The 18794-nt window shown below is 32.5% G+C and overlaps 1 protein-coding gene across 4 annotated transcripts in view; it reads left to right on the top strand.

The window, feature by feature from the left end:
- The window catches only part of LOC148597609 (MYCBP-associated protein-like), a 43623-nt gene that overhangs the window by 2472 nt on the left and 22357 nt on the right, over nt 1-18794 (top strand). For 3 of the 4 annotated variants that reach the window (XM_088563526.1, XM_088563527.1, XM_088563529.1), the window contains exons 3-13: nt 693-805; nt 1686-1753; nt 2858-2964; nt 6898-7042; nt 8176-8292; nt 9524-9596; nt 11170-11252; nt 12291-12418; nt 16938-17068; nt 17407-17659; nt 18648-18720. In XM_088563526.1, the coding sequence (XP_088419652.1) occupies nt 693-805; nt 1686-1753; nt 2858-2964; nt 6898-7042; nt 8176-8292; nt 9524-9596; nt 11170-11252; nt 12291-12418; nt 16938-17068; nt 17407-17659; nt 18648-18720 (1291 nt within the window). The remainder of the gene's footprint in view (nt 1-692; nt 806-1685; nt 1754-2857; nt 2965-6897; nt 7043-8175; nt 8293-9523; nt 9597-11169; nt 11253-12290; nt 12419-16937; nt 17069-17406; nt 17660-18647; nt 18721-18794) is intronic. The other variant, XM_088563528.1, reaches the window with a different exon arrangement.

Below are 18794 nucleotides of genomic sequence, written 5' to 3'. Positions count from 1 at the left end.
TTAAGATGCTCTCTATTTATTAAATGATTCTTATGCCAAAGTACAGTTGGGTCAAGAGTCCAATTTTTGAATACTTACAACATGTACAAGACAGTTTTTGACAAGGTGAGCAGTTCGTGTCCTCTAGAGCCTTTAGTTTTAAAACATTTAATAATTGATGGTTGTTCAACTTCTACCGTACACATTTTGGGGGATTTTTTATCCTTCATTTTTTTTTCACTGGTACAAGCCTGGTACTTCCTTACTGTTTCAGAACTATACATGAAAATATAGTCCAAATTCCTTTTATATCATTCAATACCTCTTTCATAACCAGTAAATATGTTTCTTGCAATTATTCAGCTCAATGATATTCTATTATTTCTGCAAAATTGAATTGTAGTCTTCTGATCACCTGAAGACTTTAGGGATTCCAGCAAATACATCACCATATAAACCTAAATACAAAATAGTAAATACTTTCAGAAATCACCAAAAGGTCTTCAACATGTGTAAACATACCTTTAAGTAAGACCTGAAGGCCATAACAACAGAAGTAATAAAAACCATGGTAACAAAAAGATGGCACTTCTTCAAAATAAATAACTAAGTAAAATAATGGTAATGAGGATATTTTAGCTACATGTATCTGTCAAATCTCAAAGTAAAAATTCATTAATTATATTCCACTTCTGAGAATTTCTATTTTTCAGCTGAAATATAAAGGAGCTTCCAGTGTTTACATTCAGCATTTGATGAAAACAAAACAGAGAACAGTCACGTATTATGTGAAGAAACCAATTCCTAAAGAAAAGAGACAAATCTTGTAAATTATGGCTTTTCTTTCATAATAAGAAATATGCAAATAGGGAAAAACAATCTTATTTGAAGATAAAATATAAAAATGAATTACAGAGAATTTCAAAATTAAAAATAAATTGCCAAACCGACAAAATCTGGCAGTAGTCTACAGTCTAAAGGAGATGTCAGGGTAAACACCTGAAAGTTGGAAACCATCTAAATGTTCATGACTTGGTACAGGCATTTAAAAATAAAAGATATAAATCTGGGAAACTGTATTGAATTGCTGTTGAAAGAACAGAATGTAATTGATTTGTGTAAACATACATATATCTGAAATGAGGGTAAGCATTGTTTTTAGGGGAGACATGGTTGGAAACATTTTCTTGTTTATGGTATTTTACTAACCTATACTCAAAAAAAAAATAATAATAAGATAATGTGTTTCTGATCACCCCTCTAGAATTTTGTAGGGTTGGTAGGTAGGGAATTTTGATAAATTAAATTTTTATTATTTTTTTTTTTCTAATTTGAAATGAAATAAATGTGACTCTGTTTACTCAGAATACAATAAAAACCAAATCGGCAAGATTAAACATGTAACAGACTTAGTCAATTTTTGTTTTTTTGTTTTCTCCTATTCATTTTTTGGTTTTAGAGATATGGAAATGTTTTTGTTAATTCCACAAAAACAGAGGGAAGCATAATTACTTAAATTAACACAGCTCTTATGTTTTCACAAGAAAAAAAATTACCATATTTGGGTGAAGGAAAAACCTATTTACACATTCCCGTTACACGCATTTCTATATGTAAAGTGTATATATGTTTACTGCAGTTGTGTATTTCATGTTTGCCCTGGGTCTGAATAAAGTGTTTTAAAGTGATTTTATTGCTTTAAACAGGAGGTCCGTTTTGGTTCTGAAGCCAGCTGATCCAGACAGCACAGTTAAACCTCTTGAGAATGTTACCAGTAAGTTAACACAAACATTAATGATGTGTTTATATTGACCATGGTCTTGAAACCTTATTAATTAGACCCCATCTGAACAATTGGGTGGTATATTGGAATCAACTTGTCTGTCTCTCCATCTTCTTTCCAAGATTTTTACTGGCATTGGTTGGGAAGGTCAGGGGTCATGGACAGAAAATGGTCCCTTCACATAAAGAAATTGATATATTTTATTAACAAATAGACCCGAAGAATTAAAAGAATCTTTGAAAAAACCTGAAAATGGTCCCTCTCACTGTATTTGGGGGATCGATTTTAACTTTTGGCAAGTGGCATTTAGAGATGGGACATATTTTGTTAGTAATTTTGGTTGTTGTCAAGTATCAATTTTCTTAATGAGTGGGAGTGTACCAAGCTTGGTAACATGTGTTACCTAATGTTATATTTAACAGTCCGTCATCTTTAGTTGTATTATTTTGAAAGACTGGAGCTGGTTGGCCACAGATTAATTCATCTCTATCGTCAATTTAACAAAAAGCAGAGGTATTACTCTGTAGTTTATTTTAATTTTGATGGCATTTAAAATTACACTGTAAAAGAATTTTGTCAAAAGAGATGGATTGAACATAAAGAGGTCTGGAAAAGTAATGTTTAAATGTTGAGTGTTAAGTGAGTTGTAAGATATGGTCTCAAAGGTCATAAAGGAGAGACGGGAGATGAGGGAGACAGAGTAAAGATGGGTGATACAAAAGATAAGGGATCCCAAAGAGATATGGGCACAGATGGGGACGGGAGAGAGAGAAAGGTGATCAGGTATCTGAAGGTGAAGAGAGATGAAGGCAACAAAGGTAAAGATGGAGATAAGTGAGTCAAAGGTGATAGTGGAGAAAGGCAAAGAAAGGTAATTCTGGTGAGAAGGGATCCAAAGAAGACTCTAGAGAGAAAGAAGATGAGGGAGACAAAAAAAATCATGTTCCATTAAGGTCTCAATGCTATTTTTGTCTTGAGGGGAAATTTACAATTAATGACTCCTTGTTGTAAAACTACTGGTAAATATATATATATATATATATATAGAAATGTTATTAATTATTGTCTCAGTTTACCCACATCTTCTCTATACAGACTATGCAGGACCACAGTTTACAAGAGAGGGTCGTGTGATTGATCATAGCATCCTTGGTAGTTATGACGACTTCAGAACTGAGGCTCAGCGAAGGGGAGAATTTATGGTAATAAGAAATTATTGCTTTAATAATTTGTTTGAAAGAAAAACACAATAAAAAATGTTTGCATCTACTAATGTAACTATACATTGAAATTAGTACAGGGGAAAATTATTCATGTAAACTAGGCAGGTTGATGTGCATTATCATAGCAATTACATGTACAAGTCTGATAACGGTTACTTGACCTACTCTATTTTTTTTCATGCGACCCTAAGAATGTTACACTTTTATACTTTTTTAATCAAAGTACTTCTGAAATAAAAACAGTTGATCATACTGCAGTCAGATCTGTTTTTATTTCACAATTTTTTATGCCTCCGCGACAAACTCTCGGGGGGCGTATTAATTTACCCCTGTCTGTCCGTTCGTCTGTCATGCGGTCTGTTTGGATTACACATGATCATAGCTTGTCTGGCAATCTCTTCATACAGTTTCTGAACTACATCTAAAATATTTTACAGGATATTTCTACACATGATGAAGGTGTTCCCCGCCAAAGGGTTTTGATTTTTGTGAAATATTACGGAAATTGGTGATAGTTACACTTAGTCATTTTACTCAGAAATATATGGATCATAGCCTGTCCGGCTGTCTCCTCGTACAGTTTTTGAACTACATCTGAAATATTTTACAGGATATTTCTACACATGATGAAGGTGTGCAAGGCCAAAGAATTTTGATTTTCGTGAAATATTACGGAAATTGGTGATAGTTACACGTTGTCATTTTACTCAGAAATATATGGATCATGGCTTGTCCTGCTATCTCCTCGTACAGTTTTTTGAACTACATCTAAAATATTTTACAGGATATTTCTACACATGATGAAGGTGTGCAGGGCTAAAGGGATCTTGATTTACATGAAATATTACGGAACTGGGTGATAGTTAGACTTTGTTATTTTTGTCAGAAATATATCCCAAGCAACAAACTTAGGGATTTGTTATTGGGGGTATTAACATTTTTTATGTGTCCATTAATACGTCCATTGGTCCCCTTTTTCTCATCACAACTAGTCTGACATTACCAAACAGAATTGCATGACACTATGTGGCCAGGATACAATAGGTAGATATGCAGATATTTAGGAATTTCTGATCCCCAAATTGATCCCCAGTCCATGAGTAACACAAGGGTTGGAAGCATTTCTGAATCTGCAAACCATGTCTTCATACAACAATAAACATGTCCCTAATTTGGCAAATCTAGGGAGCGAGGGCATCACTAGTGTCTTACACACACATTTGTCATCGTTAACATTTTTTCAAAACTCTTCTCCTCTAAAACTACTTGACCAATTGGAATTAAACATGGTATGAATGTTCCTTTGGGTATCTTGCATAGAATTTTTGTGGGAATTTTGGATCCGTTGAAAAGCATTGCCGCTGTTACTAAAATTAGAACATAGGGGTCAGACAATAGTTTTTCGCATATATATCCAAAACATTTAGGTTTAGCCAAATTCTGATGAGGTTAAAGTGTTTAGCATGATAAGATTTATCTGCAGTCAAATTTTCATTATAATCTATTAAGCCATGCTGGAGTTATTGCCCTTTTTCAACGTTTTTTTTTTTTGCTATTTTTTTATGTTATTTCTTAAAAAATCTTTTCCTCTGACACTATTTTACCAATTGAAACAAAACTCGGTATAATTGTTTCTTTGGTTATCCTGCATAGAATTGAAGTGGGGATTTTGATCTGTTGAAAAACATGGCCGCCGTTACTAAAATTAGAACATAGGGGTCAGACAATAGTTTTTCGCATATACATACATCTCCGAAACGGTTAGGTTTAGCCAAATTCTGAAGAAGTAAAAGTGTTCAGCATGATAAGATCTATCTGCGTTCAAATTTTCATTTCAATCTATTAAGCCATGCTGGAATTATTGCCCTTTTTCAACATTTTTTTGGCTATTTTTTATGTTATTTCTTTCAAAAATCTTTTCCTCTGACACTATTTTACCAATTGAAACAAAACTCAGTATAAGTGTTTCTTGGGGTATCCTGCATAGAATTGATGTGGGGTTTTTTGATCTGTTGAAAAACATGGCCACTGTTACTAAAATTAGAACATAGGGGTCAGACAATAGTTTTTCGTATATATCTCCAAAACAGTTAAGTTAAGCCCAATCCTGACCAGTAAAAGTGTTCAGCATGATAAGATCTATTTGCAGTCAAATTTTCATTTTAATCTATGAAGTCATGCTGGAGTTATTACCCTTTTTCAAAGTTTTTTCCTATTTCTATTGTCATTTTATTTCAAAAATCTTCTCCTCTGACACTATTTTACCAATTGAAACAAAACTCGGTATAATTGTTTCTTGGGGTATCCTGCATAGAATTGAAGTGGGGTTTTTTGATCTGTTGAAAAACATGGCCACTGTTACTAAAAATAGAACATAGGGGTCAGACAATAGTTTGTCGCATATATCTCCAAAACCATTAGGTTAAGCCAAATTATTTCAAATTTGAAATGATCGGTATTTTTAGGACTACAAAAGTCGTCAGGCATAGAATTTGTCAGACGCCTTCTTATAAAAGTTATTGCCCTTGACAGGGAAAAAGTGCAGGTTTTTTTTTTTTTACAGTTTTCAGCCAATGTCTTGAAAACTATGATAGATTTAGACTTTCATTTACTGAAATGATCCTTATGATAAGTCCTATCAAAGTTTTCTTGAGTCAAAATTGTTGGACAACTGCTTGTTTAATTTATTGCTCTTGAAAGGCAAAATTCAACCGGGTGAGCAATTCAGGCTCCTGTGAGCCTTTTGTTTTATATTCAAAGTCAGTTTGATCTTGTTATTGAATTCACCAGTGATATTTTTAAGTTTTGTAGAGAAAACTTTGTTATGAATGGCTATGTGTTAATCATTGTAAATGTATTTCAGGAGTAATCAAGGGAACCAAGTTTCTAGCAGAAATTATCGGGAATCTAGGGAAAACAAACACAACACACACAACAACGACATATGATAACTAACATAATACATGCAAATTAACAAAAGGAAATAAGCAACTCGGACTCCACCAAAACCTGGGAACATGGACCAGGTGCACCGGTAGGGTAATCAACCTCATCTTTTCTAGAAACATCCGCCACATTGCTCTCAAAAAATCAAGTCCAGGGTAGACGAAAGAAGAAAGGAAAACTAAGACCTGACACCTGTTGAATAAAATCAGTTTTCATGGTGCTGATGGATACACCATAACGATCCACAAGTTCATGATGATGACCATAAAACTTCTGTAGTGATGACTTTAATCTTGTAGCAGCATAATCCTGTTCCAGAACCCTAATTGTAAGAAGTGTAGGGTGATAAAAAAAAGTTTGCGTAGTTATGACAAGCTCTGGCATAACATATGAGTTGTGATATGAAAACTCTGTATGCTGGTGCTGAAAGGATGTTGCCACAGATGAAAGGAAAGTTGACAATATGGAATGAAAAGTCCTCAGGTTTGTCTTATAGTGTCAAGAGTTTTCCTTTACCATTGATCTCAAAGTGTAGATCAAGATATTAGGCTGACTTCACTGTGTCTGTAGTATCTTTTATCTCAGGTTCTTTAGGGTATATGCCATGTATCAAATTCCCAAACTAGGATTGTTTAACGATAATACATCATGAAAAAATCCCTAACAACAATATCTGATTCTTTTAACTAAATCGAAACTTAAATTCAGTTCAAGAAAATTTTATAGTTATTCTGCTATTTTTGTTCCATGGAGACTGAAACTTCAGCCCTTTTCACAAAAAAAATCATGCGTTTAAAGTTTGTCATGAGTTTTGATGCCATAAAAGTTCAAAGTATTGTGACGTAATAAATTATGCTTGATTTTACACTGATGAATTTTTGTGAAATCAACCACAGAAGACTTGTTCAAATGTTGTTATGAGTCAAAACAAATCAATGTTTGATATTTCATTGTTTGTTATGTCAGCATTTGTATAGAAGAACGGATGTGAAAGAAGTTGCTCCTAACTTAAGAAAGGGAGATAAATCACCAACAGTTATACAAAGTTTGGCATTAAGGAGGTGGTATGAAAGGTTAAGGGAATGGAGACGACAGCAGGAGAAACTGTCTAGTATGTATACCTCAAACATTTTGCCCTTCTGAGAATATTAAATTTATTACTCAAAACATATTAATTTTGGATTAATATTGGATTCTGTTAAGTGAACATATTCATGGGTTTCCAAAAAAATGATAAGTGTTCTGTAGTGTTAAAACTCAATTTTGCGGGCACTATTTTTCATGCATTTCTGTCCACTGCGAAATAGGGATAATTAACACTTTACATTATATATCTTAATTGTAAAGTTTTTGTCCTTCCATGATTCAGAGATGATCACTTCTATGGATTATCTGTAATTTCTACATAGCATAAACATGTATTTAAACAACAGTAAAATTTTGGCAAATGATACTGATTATCATTTATGAGGTAAACACTCTCATACATGTACCTACCTTTTACAACATGTTGTCTAACCAGAGGTTATGATATGGTCTACAGGAACATCTACTAGAGCGTCATGTTAAGAGTTATTCCCCTTGAAAGTGAAAATAAGGCTTTTGTTTTTATTTTTGCAGTGTTTAGTCAATATCTTTGAAACCACAATACTCATGAAAATGAAGTAATTAATGAAATCACCCCATTGACAAGTCTTGCAGAAGTCTCCATTTGTTAAAACTCGTGTCAAAGGGAGACAACAATTACAACATTATATTTCTGTACAATGAACTGCAGAATATAAAAAAAAACCAAAAAAAAAACAAATTCACCAATATCTAAATTAATTTTCCTTGAAACAAATTAAAGAATATTTATTTAACATTTCCCTCAAATTATAACAGTGAAATAAGAAATAACCTGTGTTAGATGTTCAATGAAGTTTATAAATACATTACTATAAATGTGTTAGTTTTTGTGGTTGCTAATTTTCATAGATTCTGTCAAATGAACATATTCGTAGGTATTGGTTTTCATGGTATCAAAAAATTATTAGTAATATATATTGTTTACAAATCCATTTTGTGGGTACTATTTTTCATGGTTTTCTGTCCATTGAAAAAATACGAAAGTTAGTACATTGCACCTATTAATGTTTACATGTAAACATTAATAGGTGCAATGCGTCAGTGAAAAGTAGAGTTTAATGATACAATTTACCCTCCAGTAAATGAATACTGTGTTGATTTTGTTTATTTTTACAGTCAAGGTACAGAGACCTATAGGAGATATGTTAATGAGGACACAGAGTTACTTCCCCTCCTGGTTAGATCTGAGGAAAGAGATAGGCATAGCTGCTGAATCTACCATGTCAGGTTATGGTGGGTATTTATTTTTTATATGATGCATGGGTTTCCAGAGCTACTATTTAAGCTTTAGTCTTCTGCTTTTGGTCATTGTTACTGTAAAAATTAGGAAAAAAAATTTACATTTCCAGTTTTTAGCCAAAAAAAATGAAAATGATTTTTTTTTTTCATTGGCATGACTGTTTGTGGTTTTGAAATTAGTCAGATCTACTTCTCAGTCTTTTCTGAAATTGCCTGTAAAGTATTTAACAGTAAGAAATGAACCTCATGACTTTAAATTGTATAGAAGCTTTATAAAAAATCTCTAACAGAGCCTCCAGTCTTATTGTTTTTCAAAACTTTGTGTTTGCAGCTCTGGATTTCGGAAAATCCTTGCTTAAGATGAGTTGTCTGGTATTATTTTATTCCTCTTTAAAACAGAGTTACTTTTTTTCTAATCTGGATTTTCTGTTTCTTTTTTATCAAATGTTTGCTTCCAATTTCTTCCTTTTTGTTGGCTTCATAATATCATGATCAGGTTGTTTTATGGTGTACAGATGTGTGTCTGGCATAAATGTACCACACACTTTGTTCAGCATACTTCAAACTTAGCACCATTGTTGATTATAATGGTTGTATAATCTTTGTAATTTGTGGAAAATTCATTATTTAGTTTCTGAATTATTGGACTTTCTTTTTAAAAAAAAGGTTGTGGCCTGTCTTGAAAACTTCAGATTGGATTAACATTAAACTTTACTCAGTTGCTTGTTAGAATTGTGACAATGTCAGTTGCTTGTTAGAATTGTGACAATGTCTGTATTCTGTTAGGTGCAATTTCTACCATGTATTTTTCTTTGTGGAGTTATTCAACTTGATAACCTTGGTCTAAACTGTTTCAATTTAGCAAAAATAATACCTTAAATGTGGACACATTTCATTTTCATTTTATTGATGAAGGCATCAACTTAAGGTCTCTCATGATAAAAGAAATCTCTCTTTTTTTTCAATCTAAACATGAAAACAAATACAAATACTATTGTTAAAATTGATACATCAACTGACAGCTGGCACATGTTGGCTTATTCTGCCAACTGTTAATGGTGATCCTGTTAAAAAATTTGAGTTTTGGTCAATGTTAAAGCAGGGCAGGTTAAATTTATCAAATATTGTGGTCCTGAAATACATGATATATCTGCCATAGTGCATTAAGCATTAATACATATGACAGAAATAAATACTTAATTGTACTTTTACTTTTACTTTTTAGGAAGGTATAGAGTGATTAAGCAGTTTTGGAAGGAACCACTACAGATGGGACTAGATGATGAAAGTCCATTATTGTAAGCATATAGTACCTGAACCGATCCTTGTAACTATAAACTGGATCCCTGTTTGGTCACTGATCAGTTACTTGTCAAGTCTATTCTATCCTTAAGCTCTATACTGGTGGTGGCTTCAATTTTGCATCACATGGCTGCTGATTGGATACTATATATATATATATATATATATATATATATATATATATATATTAGGCTGAAATTTAAATATTGTTTGTTTCCCCTCTCATCACCAACCTGAAAATGTTTATTGGCTGTTGCTGTCCAAAAATTTTTTGGGGCTATTTTGGTCATTGGGAATATCTTGAGAATCTACAACAGCTAGGTGCTTTAATGTACTGATCTTCATGAAGGCACGAGACCGCAATTAATTTTCAAGTGCATTTCAATATACACATTTGAGCAGATTAAAAAAATTCCACCGGCGCAAACTGAAGAAAACTTCTCTGGCCTAAAGATATGTACAAACAGGATTTTATATATAAATTGTAGAAAATTTTACCATCATTTTCTGAAATTAATACATATAATTTGGAGATGGGGTAAACATGAAAAATGAACTGAGTCAAAAGTCCTAAATTTTAACCTTCTTCCACTGAACCAAATCACAACTTTTAGTCAGAATTGATTAATGAAAAAAAATCCCATGTAATTTTAACCTATTTTCTACCAATTAGAGGCAAAACTTCAGCAAATAGTTTCCAGTAAAAATATGAAAAAATGTGGAAGGTACCTACTACCAAAGTTGGAACTATACAACGGAAACCAAGGGGAATAAATTGTGTTCTCGTACCTGAAGATCGAAGGGTTTACATGATTCAGAAGGAAGATGGCAGGTCTCACAATTGTATTGTCAATTACCATTATTTTGTTAAAACAAGAAGATTCTGAATGTCAGCCTGAAATTAAGAATGGGTAACATAACAGATAAGGCAATTATTGATGATCAACATTGAAACGGAATCTTACCCTAACAATGGTAACTTCTACTTTAAACTACGGTTAAACCTGTCTACAGTGATCTTTTAAGAACTGTTGATGATAAAGTCTCTATAGACAGGGGGTCTTTATCTTACACAGATTGGTTTGTTTCTGTTTTCCATTTTGTACACTTATTCTCTGCATGGTAATAATTTTGACATCATTTAATGACTTTAGTTTTACATTTGCTTTATACACAAAGTAGCAAAAAGTTGTGTGTCAACCATTTCTTAATGGTTATTAAGAAGATATTGATGGACCTTTTTTCGGGCTTTTTATAGTTTTTGAGTATCAATATTTTATACTGGTTAAGGAAATGATTTATTCCTGGTGAAATTTATACCAAGAGTAATTGCCATGACACTGAAAGAGCTATTTCTTTTAGTATTCCCACCGTTTGGCAAAAATCAGAGTCAAAAATTGTTTGACACCCCCCCTTTTTCTATCCATCTACTGGTAAATTATTTCCCCTCTAACCAGTAGTTTTATATATATCATGTCTTCTTCTACATTGTTTCACCTCTGACTAGAAGTTATGTATTGAATGATATTGTTTGTAGTATTATACTGTTTTACATCATATCATCAACAGCCCTACCTATGGACAGAGTGTCCAGGAAGGCAGAGAGGTGTTAGAGTTTAGAGGAATACCCAGTAACATTCAGACAGAATTAGGTAAGTTTACTACAGATTTTAATATTTTATCCATAAAGCTAATGTAAGTACATGTAGTATATGAGCCAGGTGTGTGATGCCCCTCTACAATGAAATCATCTGTCACACTTGTCTTTGTTATAACTCATCACATTTCTTGACTTTTCATAAGTATACCACATTATAGGTTGTAAGAACCAGTTTTATGTGGACTCCGTGTTGCTCATTTCATTTGTTCTTTGTACATGTTATTTTGGTTATTTCATGGTCTTTGTTTTGTTTATCTATTTTCCTTGTCTGGTCTTTATACTTAGAATATATTCTTTTGATATCCATTTGAATCTTGGTTCCCTTGGTTACTTTTTCACTTCTCCTAGAGTTCAGTTCATCTCAGATGTATTATTATGATCTGTCCATCAACTCCTATAACATACATTAAAGGACTGTTAATGTAATTAAAACACTTTGTAACTTATTTAAAGTGATTATTTTGATGAAAGGAAATTTCCTCAAGTGTTTCATGGCCTTCATTTGTTTTTTTGTTTTTTTGTTGTTGTTGTTTTTTTTGTTAGAGTAATGGTATTATTTTAGAGGTGTTTTCCTTTTCACAGTTTCTATCAATATTGACTACAAATTACGGTTTCAGTACTGTTGTTTGTGGTTGATTCCCAACGAAAAGGATTATATGCTTAAAATTGTATGACAGGATTATCAAAACCACAAATTCAAAAATCCACGATCTTGTGCTTTCTCCCTTAACCACAAAATTTGATACCTACTTTAGCATTATGCTTTACAGATTGTGGGGTACTAACTTTAGTGGTTTTCGTAAACCACAAAATTTGGTTCCCAATGAAAAAGAAATTTTCCCTTAGCTTGCTTCATAGAGTTGTGGAATTCACAAATTTGAAAGTATATGAACTGCTAGTTTTTTCATAAATCATGAAAATTTGCATCCACAATTAAAAGTACTTTCTCAATATTTAAAACAAAAAGTTAGGGGAAAGCTGTATACCCTCATTTGTTTCTTGTTTTTGTCATTCGTTTCCTCTTCTTTAGCATTTTCCCCCTCAGATATGGGTACTGATATACCAGGTAGATCTTACAAACCTTATCACACAGATAATATGGAGGAAAGGAAGGGACATGTCAAAGATATGATTCACATACTAAATCCTCATCATCCAGTAAGTATTTGATAATAAAAGGAATATTGAATGAAGGAAACCTCCATAGCTATTAAAAATGATTATGAAATCCACATTTTCTTAGGAGAATTATTTGTTAAGCACTTGTTAATTAATTTACTACATGAATATGCTGAAAGCTAACTGGAAACATAAATACCAAGGCTTTGCTTATGACTTGGGCTGGGATCCAACACAGTCTGATGTATATAGACAAATTAATGACTTATGCTTTTGAGAATTTCTGTTATTTGTGGATGTATTGTAAAGGAGTTATTGACCTTAGTTTATTGAAAGAATATTTCAGATAAACATATTCAATAGATACATGTAATTAAAAACTAGTTCAGGCTATGATAAACTTTTTTATTTACTTTTTTGTTTTCATAAATGAAGAGACCCTTTTCATGATGACATGTGATTCTTCTTCATGTTCAGATCAAATCATCAAATCAAATAAGCTTTATTTTAAGTCGGCAAGTTCATAACAACAATACAACATTAGGAGCTTTTATAACCAGCAAAAGGTACATAAATAGCTGTACAGTTCATGCATACATGTAATATACATTAACAAAGCAATAAGACAAACAGTTATAGTAAGACAGACACATACAGCACAAAAACATAAAATATCAATTTTTAAAAGAGCAAATCATGGAACTAAAAGCAAAACCGGCAGAAACAAAAAAAAAATCAAATCAAATGAACAAAAATATGGCATTCTGGGTCACTGCTCCTGGCATGGATTAGCCGTCGCTACAAACAACACAAGAACATTTTCCCTCCTAGCTTGAAATCATGGCTTTGAACTGATTGAAGTTTGAGCACTGCCCACGTTTTCGGGCAGAGGATTCCACAGGGCTGAAACAGCATACCTGTAATTAAAAAGAGAGTCATGATTTAGATTTTTGTTTCCATACCTTAATCTTTACTGCGTTAGTCATGTACATGTATATATGACTAAAGGATGTTAGTCAACATCACAAAAATATACATTAATAGCCAAACTACCTCGTGGAAGCATGAAGAGTTACTAAAAAATATTTTTTACAACTCCTGATTTTTTCCAGAATTATAGATAATGCCTTGTTTAAAGACATGTTCCTTAGAAATGTTTTACTAAGTTTTTACAGATTTTTAATTGCCATATAAAGCCATCATAAACAAATAACTAGAGTATCATTCAACATTTTTCAAAATAAGTGGGTAGGGCGTCCCGGGGGATGGGGAATCTAAATAATTTTTTTTGTGATGGTTGAAAATGGGCTGGTGGGGATGATTATTAAGCTTATTTTAGGATATTTTTTTATTTTAGCCTTATTGTCTTCAAATTAAGATTCTAGAATTTGGTTTGACTTGTTACATGTGTTGGGATTTTCTTTGTTACTAAACTGTATGACTTTGTTTTACAGTGACTGGTGAGAGAGTACTTCCTGTTGGTATCTTAGGCACTCGTTTTATAGCTTGTTCACATAGTTTTTTTTACGTAGCACTACAGATAAGAATCATGCAAAATGTAATTCATGGTTGGAAAGCGTACATCTTTTTTTTTTTAATTTTGTTTTAAATTTTATAGTAAAACAATATTAATATGTGGCTTTTCATATAGTCCTTGTTCTTTGGAGATAAATATTACATATAATGTATTGTAGAATTTAAAATTAAGGGAGATAACTCTGTAAATGAAACTTAAATATAGTAGAAACTGTTGGATTTTTAATGTGGATTATCTCCCAAGAACAGACAGATTGGAATGAATAATTATACATTTTATTATATAGACCTATAAAGCATCTGAATAAAAAAAATATAAAAATGTGTAGCCTTTTTTTGGGTGTATCACATATTAATGACTTTGCATGATTCTTACAGATATAACTACTTTGCATGTGCTCAATCATTTTTGGTGTTATATTTTGGGCCAGGTGAGCTAATGCCATAACTTTGTCATTGTCATCCATCATTGTTGTCAATTGTTGACAATTTTGAAAAATCTTCTCCTTTGAAACTACTTGACAAATTTGAACGAACCTTTTTATGAGTATTCAAGAATCTATCTACATCTTTTGGGAAAAGGAATGAAGGATAGTTATAGGGATTTTACAGCAGCATTCCAATAGAATTTAGGAAAACATGAAATCACCCATTTAAATTGGGTGCACAAGTCTCATTCTAGTTTCAATTTCCTTACTGGAATTTCCAGTGTAGAACATATTCAAGTTCGTAGACCTATCTACATTTTATTGCTTACTTCTGGAATCATGAAACACTGCATTACAATGTATAATCTTCTATTTATTGCTTTTCCTAACACTTTTATCATATAGAAATAGACATTTTTAATCATTTTTTTACCCAGAAAGATTTGCATTTAAAATAGTGGTTCCAACACTCTGTAAATGACAAATCTCCATCCATCCATTTGAATGGTAGATGGAACCCATTGTTGTGAATCCAGGAGTCAGAGACTTATAGACCCTATTCATGTTTTATAATGTATGTGTTCATACCATGTTTATGCTAAGTTTTACTGTTTCTATGATCAAACCAGTCCTAATTTGACACAGTTTGAACTCGTGAACATTCTCTCTTTTGATGTAAACCTAATATTACATTTTGAAAAAAAAAGTGGGGGTAAATATTGCCTCAATTTTGCAATTTTGGAGTAAGTAACATGTATTTACAATATATTATAGTACCTGTATGGGATAAACTTTCCATTTTATGGGGTATGGGGGAATGGGGGATAGGGCTTGGGGAATGGGGGGTGGGGCAGTGGGGAATGTGGCATTGGGAATATGAGGTAAATGAATAGGGCAATGGGAATGGGGCGAGGGAATAATTTTGATTGGTCAAACAAACAAATTGTTCTGCCTTTTTCCGCTAGCAACGTACCTATCATAATTCTGTGACAGCAATTAATATAATTTTAAACAATTTTATTTTTTTATTATTTTTTTATTATTATGGTTGTCGCAGTTCATTATTTATTGACATATCTTTTCAATATTAACTTGAAGTACATTTGTACAATATTTAATTTCTGGTCATTATAGATTAAAAATGTTCGCGCTCACACGATTTCTAAACGTAAATCATTTTTGAAAATTGATACTTAAATAATTTTGTGTTGGAGACACTTGTATGATTTCAATACTGACAAATTCAACACATTGAGCAATAATAACAAGATCATTAACAAAAATAAAATGCTGATTCCCTTTCAGTTGGCAGAAATATGTCATTTGTCACAACCTTGAAAAGAATTATAATATTGCCATTTTTAATATTTTATACAAGAATTTTAGACCATGATTGAAATTAAAACTGTTCGCATCCTTACAATCTGCAGAAATATCATTTTTGAGTAATTTAACTGAAATCAATATGTTACAGCTAAAACATGTGATGCTTGTTTTGACAATTTTAATGTTTCAAACAGTAATATAAGACCATAAAGTTAATTTCAAGTGTATGCAGTCATTAATTTGCAAAAAGATCTCTTTTTCAAAAATTTGGGACCATTATTGAAATTAAAATTGTTCGCACCCTTACAATTTGAAGAAATATGTCATTTTTTTTACATCCTAATGCATTATATGTGTTTAATAAAACATTTACTTTACTCTTTCTTTTCAGAATGGGAAAAGGCATTGGACAACGGGAAATAAGTTGATGCATTGGGGGATAGAGCAATCGGGAATGGGGCTATAGGGAAAAGGGTATGGGGCCAGTGGGAAGTTTATCCCATACAGGGACTGTAACTGTTTCTGACTGAATTATCTTTCTTTTGTGATACCACCAACTGTTGCATTATTTTTAAAGTGCTCAATGTCTGCCACTTCATTTCAACAAGATTGTCTCTCAGGCTTAAAATGGTATTTAATGTCTGAAAACAATGTTGTGTGGTTATATGGGTTATAATCGCCCTATCATTTTGTATTATGTCCATCTTGTAAGGGCTTGCTCAATTGCTTTCACAAATTTTAATGAAGATAAGACAATGCATGTATGGTAGCAACAAATTTTGTCCGATGCTCATTAAAAATGATAATCCAATTTACATGGTTTACATGGTATGTAAGGGTAAATTCTTCTGAACCATCCAATGGATTTTGACGAAACTTCATAGAAAAGTTAGACGTCACATCATGTAGACAAGAATAATGGAAGTGTAATTAATGGCTGTAAAGGGAGATAATCCAAATGAGGGTTTTACATATTAAAATCTAATCAGAATAACTCCTCGTAAATAGCTCGATGTACTTCGATGAAGTTTTATACTCAGATGTGTGTGAAAGAATTTTCTGATTGTTGGCAAAGAGAAATTTAGGTTTTAACATCATTTAAGTCTGTTTAATACAAGGGAAGTTCTCTGAGTAATATTGCTCAAAGTATTTCTAATTTACAATTAAATAAATATATTTTGATCCCAAAAGTAAGCATGATTCCAGTACTTTTAGATAGTGTTTTAGTATTCTGATATCTGATATTAATGTTTTGTATTTCATTAAAGGATTTATCTGACCTTATGGTCAAAGGTGAAGGTCATTTTAAGGTGACCAGTAAGGAATGCACTCATCCTAAACCATTTCGAGGTCATATAGTTATACACTCACCTTTTAAAGAAGAAGAGGAAACTGAAAGGTATGTAAAGTATGGGAGAACTGATTCATTTGTTTGTAAAAAAGGCATGTTGAAATAATTTTTAGAAAACTGCAGAACCTTACAGTCCCTGAATCAATCCATGAAACTGTTTCAGAGAATCAATGACAGAAAACTGAATGGTTGCTAATGGATCAAAAACCACTGACCTTTGATTGATCTGTTTATGATATGTAAAATGACAAATGATTGGTTCATGTAAATTTCCGATTTTCAAAGTCAAATTTACTTTGAATTTAAAATATAAAATCCATATTTTTTATTTCATTTAAAAAATGTAGAAGAAAATTAATTTACTTTGTTACTGGTTTGTTTGGAAGTTTTTATAGTTATGGTTTCCAAGGACCAGCACTTCTAGTTGGGAACCAGTTACTAACATGGGAAGCGAAAAGGGAATCCCCTGTATCTCAAGCTTTTATAACAGAACCTGTATACAGCCCTGTTAGGGAATCTGGAGAGGATTCCCCTGTACAGCCTTTGTCACTATTCTTTACAACCAAACCAAAGGAAAGGAAGGTGGAGAAAATTTTACTGAGGAATTGTGGGAGCACACTGATACACTATGATTGGGTGGTAAGTTTAGAATTGTGGGAGCACATTGATACGCTATGATTGGGTGGTAAGTTCAGAATTGTGGGAGCACATTGATACACCAAGATTGGGTGGTATTGGTAAGTTCAGAATTATGGGAGCACACTGATACATTATGATTGGATGGTAAGTTCAAAATTTTGGGAGCACATTAATACACAATGATTGGATGGTATGTTCAAAATTGTGGGAGCACACTGATGCACTATGATTAGGTGGTAAGTTTAAAATTGTAGGAGCACACTGATACACTATGATTGGGTGGTAAGTTCAGATTTGTGGGAGTGCACTGATACACTATGATCGGGTGGTAAGTTCAGAATTGTGGGAGCACACTGATACACTATGATCGGTAGGTAAATTCAGAATTATGGGAGCACACTGATACACTATGATTGGGTGGTAAATTCAGAACTGTGGGAGCACACTGATACACTATGATTGGGTGGTAAGTTCAGAATTGTGGGAGCGCACTGTTACACTATGATCGGGTGGTAAGTTCAGAATTGTGGGAGTGCATTGATATGTATAATGATTGGATGGTACGGTAAGAATCGTGGGAGCGCACTGATACGCTTTGATTTGGTGATATTTTTTGGATGGTAAGTTCAGAATTGTAAGAGCACACTAAAATATTATGATTGGGTGGTACATGAAGAAATGTATTATATCAGTGTATAAATTTTTATTTCATAAAGATTAAACATGATGCTGTATATACAATAGAACTAATTATCTGTAGTTTATTTTTTAGGAACATGAAATGATAAGCATAAAACAATTTTCACTTGAAAATAGCCACCTACATTGTACTCAATCATTTAAGTTGGTCTGTCCATCTGTCCTCATATCATCATGATCATAGGATAAATCAAAATTTTAACTATTGTTTATCCATACCAGTTTAGTTTTGCGATACTTTAAATTCTCCTTTTAATGTTTTATGGGTCTGTTTATGTCATAATTGTAGAAAGTTCCAATCAGAAGTCCATTTGGTTTATTCAAACTGAGAAGACAACAGTTTTATTTTCTGAGTGAAAATGGTAAGAATTTTGATGACATGATACCACTAGATACAGAAAAAAAACATATTGAGAGACAATTCATGGAAGACCCA

The sequence above is a fragment of the Perna viridis genome, chromosome 15, assembly GCF_037379345.1.
Source record: "Perna viridis isolate PV_CMFRI_1.1 ecotype Kerala chromosome 15, ASM3737934v1, whole genome shotgun sequence".
Taxonomy (NCBI): Eukaryota; Metazoa; Mollusca; class Bivalvia; order Mytilida; family Mytilidae; genus Perna; species Perna viridis.
This window is presented reverse-complemented; position numbering and strand designations above follow the sequence as displayed.